The 13,725-nt window shown below is 48.1% G+C and overlaps 1 protein-coding gene across 4 annotated transcripts; it reads right to left on the reverse strand.

Moving 5' to 3' along the window:
* Window positions 1-346: 346 nt before the first annotated feature.
* LOC118356537 (nuclear RNA export factor 2-like) lies at window positions 347-11,438 on the reverse strand. Of its 4 annotated transcripts, none has more exons than XM_035725641.1 (20): window positions 11,318-11,438; window positions 9,507-9,660; window positions 9,137-9,220; window positions 8,916-8,981; window positions 8,719-8,799; window positions 8,529-8,598; window positions 8,293-8,381; window positions 8,065-8,172; window positions 7,778-7,887; window positions 6,067-6,103; window positions 5,579-5,701; window positions 5,437-5,492; window positions 5,190-5,297; window positions 5,011-5,069; window positions 4,785-4,900; window positions 4,650-4,692; window positions 3,994-4,066; window positions 3,255-3,437; window positions 738-798; window positions 347-599 (listed from the first exon to the last, which is right to left on the reverse strand). In XM_035725641.1, exons 1-20 carry the CDS (start codon window positions 11,353-11,355, stop codon window positions 555-557), a joined length of 1,704 nt encoding a protein of 567 aa, XP_035581534.1. In that variant the 5' UTR covers window positions 11,356-11,438; the 3' UTR covers window positions 347-554. The 4 variants fall into 4 exon arrangements, with proteins under 4 accessions (XP_035581534.1, XP_035581535.1, XP_035581533.1 ...); XM_035725642.1 differs by having other exon boundaries at window positions 5,579-5,647; window positions 8,916-9,020; XM_035725640.1 differs by having other exon boundaries at window positions 8,916-9,020.
* Window positions 11,439-13,725: the final 2,287 nt, after the last annotated feature.

A 13,725-nucleotide genomic window follows, 5' to 3' on the forward strand; every position in this document is an offset into this window, starting at 1 on the left:
AAGTAAATATATGTGAGTCGTCATCGTCCTTCCTTCCACTGCCCTCACTAGCCAGTAGGCAGCCCTTGCAAAGCCCGTATTGTTCCAGGTTACATGCCTCCTTTTGCAGGCCTCCGGGTAGAGCGTCTGACTGAGTCACACCGTTTCCAAAGGCCAATCCCTGGAAGCAATGTGTGTACCTTCTCACCAGAACTTATTGACATACTACCTATGGAGTCAAGCCTGTGTCCCTGCCGGGGACCGCCAGGGTGAATAATGTCGGGGAGGGGACAGGGCCTTTTAGGCCCGGACTCACTGGCTCATGGTTGGGGCAGGAGAAGAGCAATCCAGGACACACAACATACAACGTGCAACATAACTCTTTATTATGAAAATAAACAGCAATCGTGTGTGGGGAAAATACATGGAACAACTGATCCTTCAGGTGGTTATGTTACCTGGCTTGCAAGGTCATTTTGATTTCTTGGTCAGCCAGGCCTCCATCCCCAGTCATGGGCATGGCCTTAGGTTGGACAAAAGAGAAACAATGATGGCGTGGACACCCAAGGCTCCTTTTAGGTGATTTGCTTGAAGGCCTCCTCTGGGATCTTGCCCTCATTCTGGAGGGAAGGAGTTGGGACATCAGAAGACCCAGATCTGGAGTTTCATTCCCAGGCAACCCAGCCTCCGCCTTCTTGGCCTTCCCGAAGGCCCAGAAATGCCCATCTGTAGCCCGCTTAATGACTCCTACACCTCACCTTGAGCATAGTGAAGACCTGGCCAGCTCTGGTGTAGTTCCACTCGTTGTCCTGAAGGCACCTGGAGTGGGAGAACAGGTTATCTCCATTAGTACCACAGTACAGACATGCTGACCACGCGATGCTAAATCTGTGCCACATTTTTGCTGGGATGCATGCACCGGTATGAACGCTATGTGCAATGATGAAGAAAGACCTAGTGAAAATGCCTATCACTGGCATTCATGCCCACTAGAATTCAAAACAGAAAATAAAGCTCTCCAAAAGAACAAGGGAACTTAATATACATTGATAAAGAGAGACGTTCAAGAAAATAAATGGAAAAATTTAAGAGTACAGGTTTCTAATCATTTTTATTGAGATATAATGCACACGCCATTTTATTATTTTTTTATGCACATACCATTTGAAAGTGTGCAGTTCAGTGTTTTCTTAGTATAGTCACAAGATTGCACAACCATCACCATTATCTAATTCCCATGTAATTTTATCGCCTAAAAAACAAAACAAAACGAACAACAACAACAACCAAAAAAAAAAAAAAAAACCTCCTTAAACATTAGAGATGACTCCCTATTCCTCCCCTTTCCCCAGACCCTGGAAAACACTAATCTGCATTTGGTCCGTGTGGATTTGCCTATGCTGGGCATTTCATATAAATGGAATCATACAATATGTGACCTTTTGAGGCTTGCTCCTTTCACTCAGCATGTTTTCAAGGTTCATCCATGGCACGGCATATATCAGAACTGTATTCTTTTTATGACTGAATAATATTCTACCATGTGGACGTACCAGATTTGTTTATCCATTCATCAGCTAAAGGACATTTGGGTTGTTTCCACTTTTTGGCTATTATGAACAATGCTGCTATGAACATTCCTGTACAAGTTTTAGAGTGAACATATGTTTTCCTTAGATACTTGGGCGTGGAATTACGGGGTCATAGGGTAACTCCATGTTTAACATTTTGGGGAACTGCCAAAATGTTTTCCCCAACCACTGTTCCATTTTATATTCTCATCAATAATACATAAGAACTCCAGTTGCTCCACGTCTGCACCAACACTTGTTATCATTCATTTTATTGATTAAAGCCATCCCAGGGGGTGTGAAGTAGTAACTCATTGTGGGTTTAATCTGCATTTCCTTAATGACTAATGGTGCTGAGAAGTTTTAAATGTGCTCCTTGGTCCCTTGTATATCTTCTTTGGAGAAATGTCTATTCAGAGCCCCCTTCCGCTTTTTAAAATGGGGTTGTTTGTCCTTTTGCTGTTGAGCTGCAAGGGTTCTTCATATATTCTTGTCAGGTATGTGATGTGCAAATATTTTCTCCCATCCCTTTGGCGGGATTTTCACTCTTTTGATAGTGTCCGTTGGTGCATAACAGCTTTTAATTTTGATGAAGCCCAATTTATCTGTTTTTCTTCGGTTGCTTGTGCTTTTGGTGTCATATATAAGGAACACTTGCCTAATTAATGAAAACTTACACCTGTTTTCTTCTAAGATCTTTATAGTTTTCGCTCTTAACCTTTAGATCTTTGATCCATTTATAGTCTACGTGTGTACATGATGTGAATCTGGGGTCAAAATTCATTGTTTTGCATGTGGATATCCTGTTGTCCCAGTACCACTTGCTGAAAAGACTATTTCTTTTCCCAACAGATTTTTCTCAGCACTCTCATTGACAATCAATTGACCATAATTGTGAGGGTTTATTTGTGGACTCTCAGTTCTACTCCATTGATTCATGCACTGTCCACAAGCCAGCACCACACAGTCCTGATTACTGTACCTCTGTAGCAAGTTTTGAGATTAGGGAGTGTGAGTCCTCTAACTTTGTCCTTTTCTTTTGAGATAGTTTTGGTGCACTTACATATGAAGTTTGGGATAACCTTTTCAATTTTTGCAGAGAAGGATTTTGACAGGGATCGTGTTGAATCTGTAGATTGCTCTAGGTATTACTGCCATCTTAACAATATTAAGCCGTTTAGCAATATTCCAACCCCTGGAAATGGGATGTCTTTCCATTTATTTAATTTTTTTCGACAACGTTGTATGGATTTCAGAGTATAAGATTTGTGCTTCTTTTGTTACATTTGTTTCCAAATATTTCACTACTTTGATGTTATTGTAAATGGGCTTGTTGTTTTAATTTCATTTTGGGACTGCTCATTGCAAGTACATAGAAATGCAAATGAGTTTTGTATATTGGTCGTTTATCCTGTAACCCTGCTGAGTTTATTAGTTCTAGTAGCTTTTTGGTGGGTTCTCTCAGATTTTCTATATATAAGACAATGTCATCGAGCATTATACTATTTTTTAAATCCTTCACATATATAATAGTATGATACCTTTTCCATGGGCCCACTTTCTTTCCTCTTTTTTTTTTTTTTTGGAAGCAAACTGTCCAAAATGTTATTTTTCCAAATTTCCTGTGAGTTTCTTTGATTCACGCTCCCCCACCCAAGTCGCTGTCCCAGCTCACCCTTCTTCCCATGTACACCCAGCACTCACTTCTGAGACCACTCGAGTTTCATCCCAGACTGAGTGGAGAAAGCATGCACCATTTTCTGCTGCTCCTGGGAGAGGGTGGGCACGGAGCTGGGGGTCAGTGTAGGCTCTTGGTTGGAGAATGCACTCTGAGTCTCCGTGGGGGTGGCATCTCTCACAAACAGCTCATCATTCACGATGCATAGACTGAAGGGAAAACGGGCCCTCCGACAAGTGGATGAATGTACAACTCCACATCCCCAACAATGATCCTGCTCCCACTCCCACTCAGCAACCAGATTCCTTCCATACCTCTACTGTGCCTGCCCCCCCGCCCCCAGATTCCCTGGCTGGTGCCTCCACCCCTCCCACAGAGCCCACCTGTGCAGGGACTGTCTACCAGCCTCACTAGATGTGTACTTAACCTGCAACCCAGGGATGATTTTACACCCGCATTTATCCCTTACAACAGCTCAAGGGAATGGACAGTCTAATCCCCATTTTCCAAGGAAGACAATGAGTCACAGAGAGGTCATGTGACTTAGCCAAGATCACACACACTCAGTTGAGTGCTGGGGTCAAGAAGAGAACCCGGTGCTCTAACTCCAGAGTCCACGTTCTTAACCACCAGACCGGACCGCTCCGTGGATCTACCTGTTGGCTTCCCACAATACTGAGAAAACCAAGATGTCTTCGCCACCACGTTCCCACACCCCTGAGCCCAGGCTGGGACGAGCATTCCCACCTACAACGTAGCACTCACCTGGAATTGCTGGCAGGGGTAGCGATGAAGGTCCGGGTGAAGGCACGAACAGAGCCCTGAGACTTTCCCTCCACTTTAACAACGAACAACAATACCCCATTAGAGTTGCACATGCTTCACATGCCCAACACGGTGTTCCCAGTCAGGGTCTGACTTTGATACTCATGCCGAAGGGGACAATTGTTCACTGGGAGTCGGGGTGTCTGGTATGGGGATGGCAACAGTAGAAACAAAAGGCTCCCAGTGACAAGGCCTCTACTATGTGACAGGTGGTGTGACAACCACTTCACAAGTTCATTTGATTCATTTTTCACAGCTGCCCGAGAGGTGGGTGTTAGTAGCCCCATTTTGCAAACGAGGAAACTTAGAGGTTAAGTAACCACCCCAGGTAGTTGTCAGAATAAGGATTTGGGATGACAGCCATGAAACTCATTAGGGAAACAGACTGTGTCCCTAATGCCCAAGCTGTGTGGGGTAGACAGGCATAGAGCCGGTTCAGACCAGGATGGTTTGGGGACAGAGTGGAGGCAGGAGAACACAGCCGGAATAGGAAGAGAGGGAAAGGGATCAGGGAAGCTGGGACAGTTCTGAGAGGGAGCTCAGCCAGTGGGGAGGGAGCAGTGGGGCGTCTGGGGAGGGGCCCAATGCACGCTCACCTTCCTTGAACACCCCGTTAACAGAGAAGCAGAGCACCTTCTCCTGAAAGGGAAGGGCCCAGGTGCTAAGCCACCTAAACTTCCTACCCACCCGTGGCTTTCTGGAGCTGCCCTTGGGAGGAAGCACGTGCTCACCGTCTGGAACCACATGTCCACCAAGAAGGAGCTGAGGTCATGCTGTGTTTTGGGCAGCACACAGAGGGAGCCCACGATGTTATGTTTTGTATGCTTCAGCGGCTGAACACACAGGGCTATGCGGGGAGGAGAAGCAAGCGAAGGTTGGGAGTTGCCACACCCTGGGCCCTATAATTACCCCTGCACACCCCCTTTCCCTGCCCAGTCTTCCCCATCACACACGCACAGGGTTCCTTGGGCTTCTTCATATTCCTGCTTTCCTTGAAGTACTCGCACAAGCTGCTTCTAGCAGAGAAAGAGGAACAGGAGGTGGCGGTCTGGCCAGTGTGGGTATTTCCAGGAGCTTCCCTGTGTCCACTGGGGAGCCACAGGGCCCAGGAGCAGAGTTGGATCTTTGCTACTCACAGGGCTGGGTCCTCGGGGCTGGAGGGAATGGCCAGGGAGAAGCAGGCCTCTTCATGGTAGGCATCGAGGAGACCCCGACGGTCTCCAGAATCGTAGATCAAATAGTACCTGTGGGAGAGCAATGAGGACCGTCTATCTCTGTGGTCTGGGCCCCAAATGAGATTTCAAGACCCAGTCGGCAGTCCTGAGCTTGGGTGGCCTCACCCATCCCAGCCAACCCCTTCCCCAGATTCCCAGGAGTACTTACTGCTGCAGGAATTGCAGGACTAGACTCTTCAGGGCATCAGATCCTTTGTAGCTTTCCTGGAACCAAAAGACATTTGAGACTATGTGGCTGATAAAGCCTCCCTTGTAATAGCCCAAATGCTGTTTGATCAATTTTCCCTCACCTTGCAGGGCTTTATCAAGCAGGGTGTGTCAGTATCAGTGATAACTGGTGGTGATAACTCCTGGCCATCCTGGAGAAGGGAAGAAGAAGTCGGCAGTGGAGACCAGGGAGGTGGCCCTGGATGCTCAGGGGAAAAGATGAGCCCGAGAGAGGGTGAGGGTCAGAGGTTAGGTAGGAAAGGGCACTGGAAATTACATGGGCAAGATTACAGAGGGTGTCTTCATCATGACATCTTGAAAGTATCTACTATTATATGCAACTTGTGTGTGTGTGTGTGTGTGTGTGTGTGTGTGTGTTGTGTGTGTGTGTGTGTGTGTGTGTGTGTATTTTTCCAGAGAACATATTCATGTCTTTTTCGGGAGTCCTGGTCTCCTAAAATGGATAAATGTCTGAGGCAAACCTGGAATCTAGGCAAGACCCAAAGGGCTTGAGGGCAGGTGTGGTGGTGATCAATGTTAGTAAGAGACAGTGATGAATGTAGTCACTTACCAGGCGTAACAACTTAGGAAAACAATCCTTGATGGCACTGTCCAAAACCCAAAATAGAAAGAAGTGACTGTTAGGTCAGGGTTGCGAAGCCTCCCTCCTACCCTTTCCCTCCCTTCCCTCCCTCTCCTTTCCACTGGGTAGCTCCACCGCCCCCCACCCCCGCCCGGGACTGCCCTGACACCCTTCTACAGTGCCACAAGATGCAACATTTGGAATCCAGGCTCCAGGGCTGCCTCCCCCTTCCTGCCTCCCTTCCTTCCTCCAAGTCCTCACTGAAGACTCCAGAGAGAAGAGGGACTGGGGTGGGAGCCCAGCACTCTGCTACCTCATTAGGGGTCCGGCATGCTGCAGGACCATGATACCCCCCCAGGGATGGCCCAGGATGCTAGGGCAGGGAGGTGAGTGAGGCAAGGCCCAGGAGGCAGGGATGGAGAGGGAGGCGGATGAAGGCAGAAGAGGGAGTGAAGGTAGGAGGGGAGAGGTGGGAGAGACATAGGGGAACCAGAGACAAAGGAGGAAAGAAGGCAAAGCAAAAGGAAGGGAAAGAAGCTCTACCATGGTGGTGGGGATCAGGAGGAAGAGAGAAGAAGGGGTAAATGGCTCCCTGGCTGCAGTCCTTTCCTTCGTCTGCCCTAACTGGCCCTGGCACCCAAGGTAAGAATGGAAAACATGCAGGTGTTGGGCTGGGGGCCCATCGCATGCTGGCTGAAACTTTGTCACCCGTGTGAACTCAGTCTGAGCCAGGCATGGGAAATGAGGCAGCCACGGGGGCAGGAGACCTTCCCCAGAGGGAGTAGAGGGTCAAGCCCCAGGTCAGCATGGGGCTGAGGGTCTGTGGCCCCCTCTTATGATCACCGCCTTCCCTCCTGATGGCCCCTGGGCACCTGTTCCTGTCTCAGTCGGTTCCTTGCCTGAGCAATCATACCTGTGCTGGACTACCCAGGGCTCCTCTGAAGGACCAGTCAGGATGCTGTGACGTGCGGAGGGAGGGGAGGGGTCCGTGCCTCTGAGAGGCCTGTCCTCCTGTCCTCTCAAGCACCTCTGCCACCTGCCTCCATTCCTGCCTCAGGAAGCCCTCTGCTCACTGGCAGCCACCCATTCCTAGCCCCTTGACTCAGGGAACCCTGGTTTCTCCCAAGGAGGGCCTTGCCCTTGGCATTGGGTCAGAGGAATGACTGTCATGATGGCAGGCCCCCAGGACCCTGGCCCTCAGCATGGGGCAGGAAAGCCACCATGGCAGCCTGAGATGAGAGAGGGCAACCCTTTTGGGGCAAGGGCAGGAGGTCCCCTCTCAGAACAAGGGAAGAGAATGTCCATCTCAGCAGGGAGTGGGAAAGCCTGTCTCAGCATGAGGCCCTGGGCTGGAGGACCCTTCTCAGTCCAGGGCACAAGCATCTGGCTCAAGGCTGGTCACTCCTGGTCCCGGGGAGGAGGAGGAGCCCTGCTTTCCTGGAGCACACTCTTGCAGGGCATGCTGAAGAACACTGAATGCAGAGAGGTGGAAACAGACCCCAGACCAGGAGAACAAGGTGAACAGTCAGAGGAAGGAAACTCCTTATAGGTGAGGGACACGGAGAGAGGAGAAGCTGGGGCCTATGGCCATTCTGGAGGACCAGGGTTGCAGCTTCCTGCACACATGCATCCTCAGGGACACAGTTCAGGCTGCCGGGACCAAAGGTTCCCAGGACGTGTGAGAGGTGTTCACACTGACCTTATGTAGGTGGGCTGGTCTGGAAAGGTGTCACACAAGGGGTTCCCTTCTAGCCAAAGCTCTTCAAGATCCAGCCCTTTCATCTTGTTTAACTCCCACACCAAGTTCAGCTGAGCAATATGGGGAAGAAAGTGGAAAGGAGTCCCAGGGAAAGAGAGACACACAGGCCCCTGCGCCCCCAGCCCCCACGTTTCCACACAGGTACCTTCTCCTGCCTCCTGTCATCACTCTGATGAGCACTACCACCCACCGTCAACCCCAACTTTGATCTGGCTCCCTCTTCTCACCTCATTTTTGGAGAGGTTCAGGATCCTGACTGTGGGGACCATCTGTATAATGTCAGACAGGCCATCCAGCCCGTACAGTTTGTTGTTGCTCAAGTTCAAGGACAAGAGCTGTTGGTGAAGAAGAGTTAGAGTGACAGTTACTATCTAGGGCCTCAGAGACAAATCTGTCCTCCACCCCATGAGTTCCACCCCCTACCATCAATAACAGCACTGGGCCTAAGGCCTCACCTCGGGATGATTCTCTTCAATGATCTGCAAGGTGGCAGCCATGCAGTTTCTTCGATTCAGGATCATATCTATATCATGGCCCACCAAGTCTTCAGGAAGCCGAGAGGAGGCAATCAGAAGGCTGAGAGGGGTCCAGGGCCAGCACCAACCCCTCCCCACATCACCATCCCTCAGTCTCCCTCCCAGGCAGATCCCTGTGCCCTCACCTGCCCTAGAATTACTGCTGTCAAGGGTACCTGGGTCAAAGCGGAGACTCTGGAGGTCAAGAGCTTGCTGGGAGACGTCATAGCGTTTGTTTATGGTCAGCTGCAGAGACAGATGGAGAAAGCCACTGGGAGGCTCTGGTGGGGATAGGGAAATCCGGGGCTGGAGGAAGAAGAGGTGGGTCTGGGTGTGGGCACACAATGGACCCTGAGTCTGCATTACCTTTAGCTGCTCCATTTCTTCTGGCTCCAACTTATACCGCACAGAGTAGGGTACAGTAGAAGGATTGACAAAGATAGATATCTGCAGGAAAGAGACGTGGGGTCAGCACCAAGAACTTTCATCCCAAAGAAGACGACCAGCCCCTGCCCTGTCCTCCTGCCCCGGGACTAGGTAGAGGTAATGCCCTCAACACACACCTTTCGGTTCTTCTCATCCCAAATCTTGTAGCTGACATCCTTCAATGCGGAGGCAGTGCCAGCATCCTGGACAAAGAACCGAGCCTGGTTTTTCACGTAGTGAAACTGCAGGAGGGGGAGGCAGCAATAATTTTGGAGGAGAGAGTCTTCCTGCTCAGTGGGCTCCCCCCCCGCCCCCACTTCCCTGTGCCCACTCATCTGGCTTCACCATCCTCTCTTACATCCACTGGAGTGAAGGGGACACTGCAATGGCTCTGGATTGAATTCATTAGCCATGTCTTATCATACTTTCTCCCATAGGGAATCTAAGGGTGAAGAGAAGGGATGGGAGTGAGGAGAGACAACATAGAATTAAAGAGGGAAAACAGACCCAACAGCCATCTTGGCTGACCTTCTACTGAGCTGTACAGGGCTTCGAAAGAAGGGACCACTGGCATTATTTCTTATTTTTTTTGTGCCAAACGTGGATTCCCTAGACCCTCCCCATTGGAAAGATCTCCAAATAATTGACATAAGGATGTTTAATGTGGTCTTCCTTTCTATAAGGTTCCAGGATATTCTATCTAATGCAGACCCTGCCAAGACACTCACGGTGATCTTGAACCAGCTCCCTGGGGTTCCATCTTGTGTGTTCTCCCCCATTTCTCTCCTCAGAGTTTTTCTCTCTCTCCACACAGTAATATGGATATGGCCCTCCTTTTGCCTTTTCACTCTCCTCTTGTCACGCCGGGTGCTATAGGGAGTGCTGTGGAGGGGAAGTGGAGAGGAGGAGGGTCGCCATAAATGCTACAAAAGTCTTCTTCTATACACCCTCACCTCTCTGTCACCAGGACAACAATTGGGATTGCTTAGCCATCATTCCACTTCCGGCATTCTTCAGTTTTCCAGTGAAGGAAAAGAAGACCAGGGAGAGTGAAAGAGTCGCCTAGTCCCAGGGGCTGCTGCATGCAAACCAGTCTGCCTGGTCACTGACTGTCTTACTTGGGGGTCCTCCTGGACATCTCCCCTCAGCACATTTCCATCATCCTCCTGGAGGTGTGAAGGCTGAGGCTCATATCCACCACGTTCATAACGAGGGTTCCTCTTGCCAAAATTACCTCGGAAAGAACTCCAAACTCTCTTTCTTCCTTGAGGTGAGCTACCACCATCGTTGTATTCTCAAAAAGGGGAACAAATATACAAGTTTACAGACACATCAGTGGTCCACTTACCGTGCACCACATCTTAGGCTAACACCATGGTAGGGCAAGCAAAGTGTCAACCTGCCCTAAGGGTCCAATCTCCCAAACCCTGGAAAGGAAACTCCTCTGCTTGTCCAGATAGGAGGGCCTTATTTGACAGATGGCACTATCAGGGTAGGAATCTTGGGGGAGGAGGAGGAGGAGGAGGAGGGAGGAGGAGGAGGAGGAGGAGTAGGAGGAGGAGAAAACTGTATTGAACCTTTTAAAGAAGGAAGCAGATTTATAAAAACAAAAACAGAACAAAGCAGAACAAGAGATGTGTGCCTCCATGGATTAGACTGGAAACCAGCCATAGACCGCGAAGAGTTCTGAATTGTACCTTCTCTCAGGCCTGTCTCAAAACCACACCAGTACCAGGGAGGCAATCTCTCTCATGCTTCCCAGATACAATCAGCCACCAAACTGATCCCACTAACAATCAGCAAGCTGTACTTCCTTTGCTGGTGTAGTTCAAGCTTTAATGTCAGGTGGGACTGATGTAACAGCCTCCTAAGCTGTCCCCCTCCCTCCAGCCTTGCGGTCAACAATACTCAGTTTGAAATATCCAGAGTGAGCTTTCTTTTTGCCCCGCCTGAAATGCCTTTCAGCTGAGGGGACAACTCTTGCTAACCTCGGCTCCTCTATAACGAGGATCTGAATGACAAACCGGGATGATATGTCAACTAGCATTTCCAAGTGTGTAGGAATTCTTCCTTTTTCGTTCTATTATTGATTTCTAACATGGGTCCATTAGGGTCAGAGAACGTGCTCCGTGTGATTTAAAATTCGCTGGGGTTTGTTTGATGGTCCAGGAGGTGACCTAGTTTGGTGAATATTAGAAGAAAAACTCGAATATTAAAAGGAGGAATAACGGCCCGTGACCAATGTATGGTGTATGGGGGCTTCAGAGTCACCTTTGAGAACTGACATTACTTCAGAAATAGCGTTGTCAAGGGGGAAGTGTTAAAAGTGAGCCAGCTAACAGCTACGGCATTCCCCAGACCGACCAGGTGAGTTGGGTGCCTAAACAGGGCCAGGGGCCTCCCTCATCAAGGTGATTCAGACAGGAGCGATCTCAAGCATAGCCTTGTTTTGGGAGTCTCACACGAGGGTGGGCATGAGATTAAAAAGCCAGAGAGACCACGCACACACGTGTGTGTGCACACACGCATATCCACTTACTGAGGGGTTGCATCTCGGCACGATCCCTGTCTCACCATCGTTCTGCCAAAATCAAAGGCAACAACAGGAGCATCGGAAATCAGCTGGTGCCTCTCGCCCAGGCTGCCTGGGTCCCCCCTCAGTCTCTACCACAGTATTAACTGATCCTCCCGCTAAGCAACGGTCGTGAGTGTCCTTTATGACATCATGTGTGTTCACATGGTACCTCCTGTGTCGGTTTGGAATTCTGCCTACATCATTGCTATGTCGTTGAGTAGATGGCAATGGCATCCCTGGTATGGTAGGGAAAGAACAGGGTGAGAAGTAAAACACCACTTGCCCAGCAGCAAGCAACATTAGCTCAGTGTTGGGCAGACTCACTAGAGTTCTTTGACCTCCTCACTGAAGTCCGAAAACATCTGTATCCGCGGCCCCCTTTCAGATCATGACTGTTAGGCTCACAGGCGTTAGGTACATGTCCCAGGACTGCTCAGCCAAGTCAGTGGAGGAACAGAAATTGTGTCCTCACCTATTGGTCCGCCTCCACATCCTAAGTGTTCCTCTAGCTAGTGTGCTTATTCTCCTTTAATGGTGGACTTTCAGGTCTCAAGGACAGATTTCTGTGAGCAGACCAGGGATGCTGTTTTGTGAGCTGGAGTTAGTGACTCCTGCTTGGGCGGATCCAGGTGCCTTGGACCAAGTAGAGACACCGGTCTTGAACTAGATGAAGCAATCTGTTTCGATCACAGTGTCTGCAGATCAGGAGTCACTTTGAGCTGGCAGTGTCTGGCATATAATGGGGCCTAATTAGTATTTGTTAAATGAATTGTAGGCAATGTAGATTTGGGATCAACAAAGCCACTTTTGAGAATCCATACATCTCAACCATTTGTACCCACGTCTACTTAATCCAGAAAAAAAAATGGGCTGCAGAACTGTTTCATAACCTGCTTGTGAAACTAGCATGTGTTGGATTTGTCTTTGGCAAAATTAGTATTTTTCACTAGCGTACAGTTAGAATTGGAGCTAATTACACCCCTCTTGACTAATGCTAAAACTACGGCTTTTCTGATCTGAGGAAGGGAGGCTTTTGCAAACTGGTGGCAGAAATGAGGAGAGGCTTTCCTTAAATCCAGCAGATAGAGCTTCCTGGGTGTCTGGTATGCGTAGGAAGAATGTTCTGGACCTACATGCTTGTTTGTGGGTGCTCAGCTTTGTGACAGCCACTATCGTACTTGTCTCCAGAGGAAAGCAACAGTGTGTGCATGCGCATGTGTGTGTGCATGGACACGTGCTAATATTATCTCTTTTACATTTGTATAATTAGATTACGGATACATTATTTCAAATCATGTTGGAAAGTACATTGCCACACAAAACTGGACCCTAATGTACATTTTCATTTCATGCAATATGTGCTATGTGCACCCAATTTTTGCTTCTTGTTTTTAATATGCCCTTTATTTAATTATTATTATTATTTTTTACCTCTTGGCACTTTACTATTTGAATTGATTTTTCAAATTTAAAGTATTAGAATTCTCTATATGAGGTATTCCTAATGGCGGAGGCGAAATTACCCAGTGGAGCATGGCTTGGGATTGAGGGCAGTTCCGAGATTTGAGTCTGTGCTCTACAGCTTCCCAGAAGCAGCACATAAGTATTTTAAACTATAAGAGACAAGTTCCTAAGGATATTTACACCAGTGTACTTCTCCACTAACAGTGCGGGAGAGTCTAATTTCCTACAGTATGTTTAACCATTCAAAAGTCATTCTTATGCTTTGACCCAGACGTTTCACTTTTAAAATTTATCACACAAAATATTTTCTGCCAAAATATATACCTATAATTATATGGCTGTGTATTACAGGGTCTTCCCCCCCCCCTTTTTTTACTCCATTTTTATTGAGGTATAATTGACATATCGCACTGTGTGTGTTTAAGGAATACAGTATAATGATTCTACTTACATAAATGATTACCACAATTAGTTTAGTTAACGTCCATCATCTCATATAGATGCAAAAAGTAAAGTAAATGAAAAAGACATAAAAGATTGTTTCCTTGTGATTAGAACTCTTAGGATTTACTCTCTTAACACCTTTCAAATATACCATAAAGCAGTATTCACTATGGTCATCATGTTGTACATCACATCCCTCACACTTATTTCTCTCATGACTGGAAGTTTGTACTTTTCTGAAAGTTTTCATTTTAATTCCAGTGTAGTTAACATACAGTGTTATATTAGTTTCAGGTGTGCCATATAGTAATTCAACAGTTCCATACATCACCCAGTGCTCATCACGACAAGTGCACACCTTAATCCCCATTACTTATCTCACCCATCCCCGCCTACACACCTCCCCTCTGGTAACCATCAGGTTGTTCTCTATAGTTAAGGGTCTGTTCCTTTCTCTCTCTCTC

Source organism: Zalophus californianus, chromosome X (assembly GCF_009762305.2).
Source record: "Zalophus californianus isolate mZalCal1 chromosome X, mZalCal1.pri.v2, whole genome shotgun sequence".
Lineage (NCBI taxonomy): Eukaryota > Metazoa > Chordata > Mammalia > Carnivora > Otariidae > Zalophus > Zalophus californianus.

Coding starts and splice junctions, on each gene's coding strand:
- LOC118356537 (XM_035725640.1), bottom strand. CDS start 11,355: ATGGTGAGACAGGGATCGTGCCGAGATGCAACCCCTCA. Junction 4,901..5,010: donor GAAGAAGCCCAAGGAACCCT/GTGCGTGTGTGA, acceptor CTCCCCGCATAG/CCCTGTGTGTTCAGCCGCTG. Junction 4,693..4,784: donor TGGACATGTGGTTCCAGACG/GTGAGCACGTGC, acceptor CTTCCCTTTCAG/GAGAAGGTGCTCTGCTTCTC.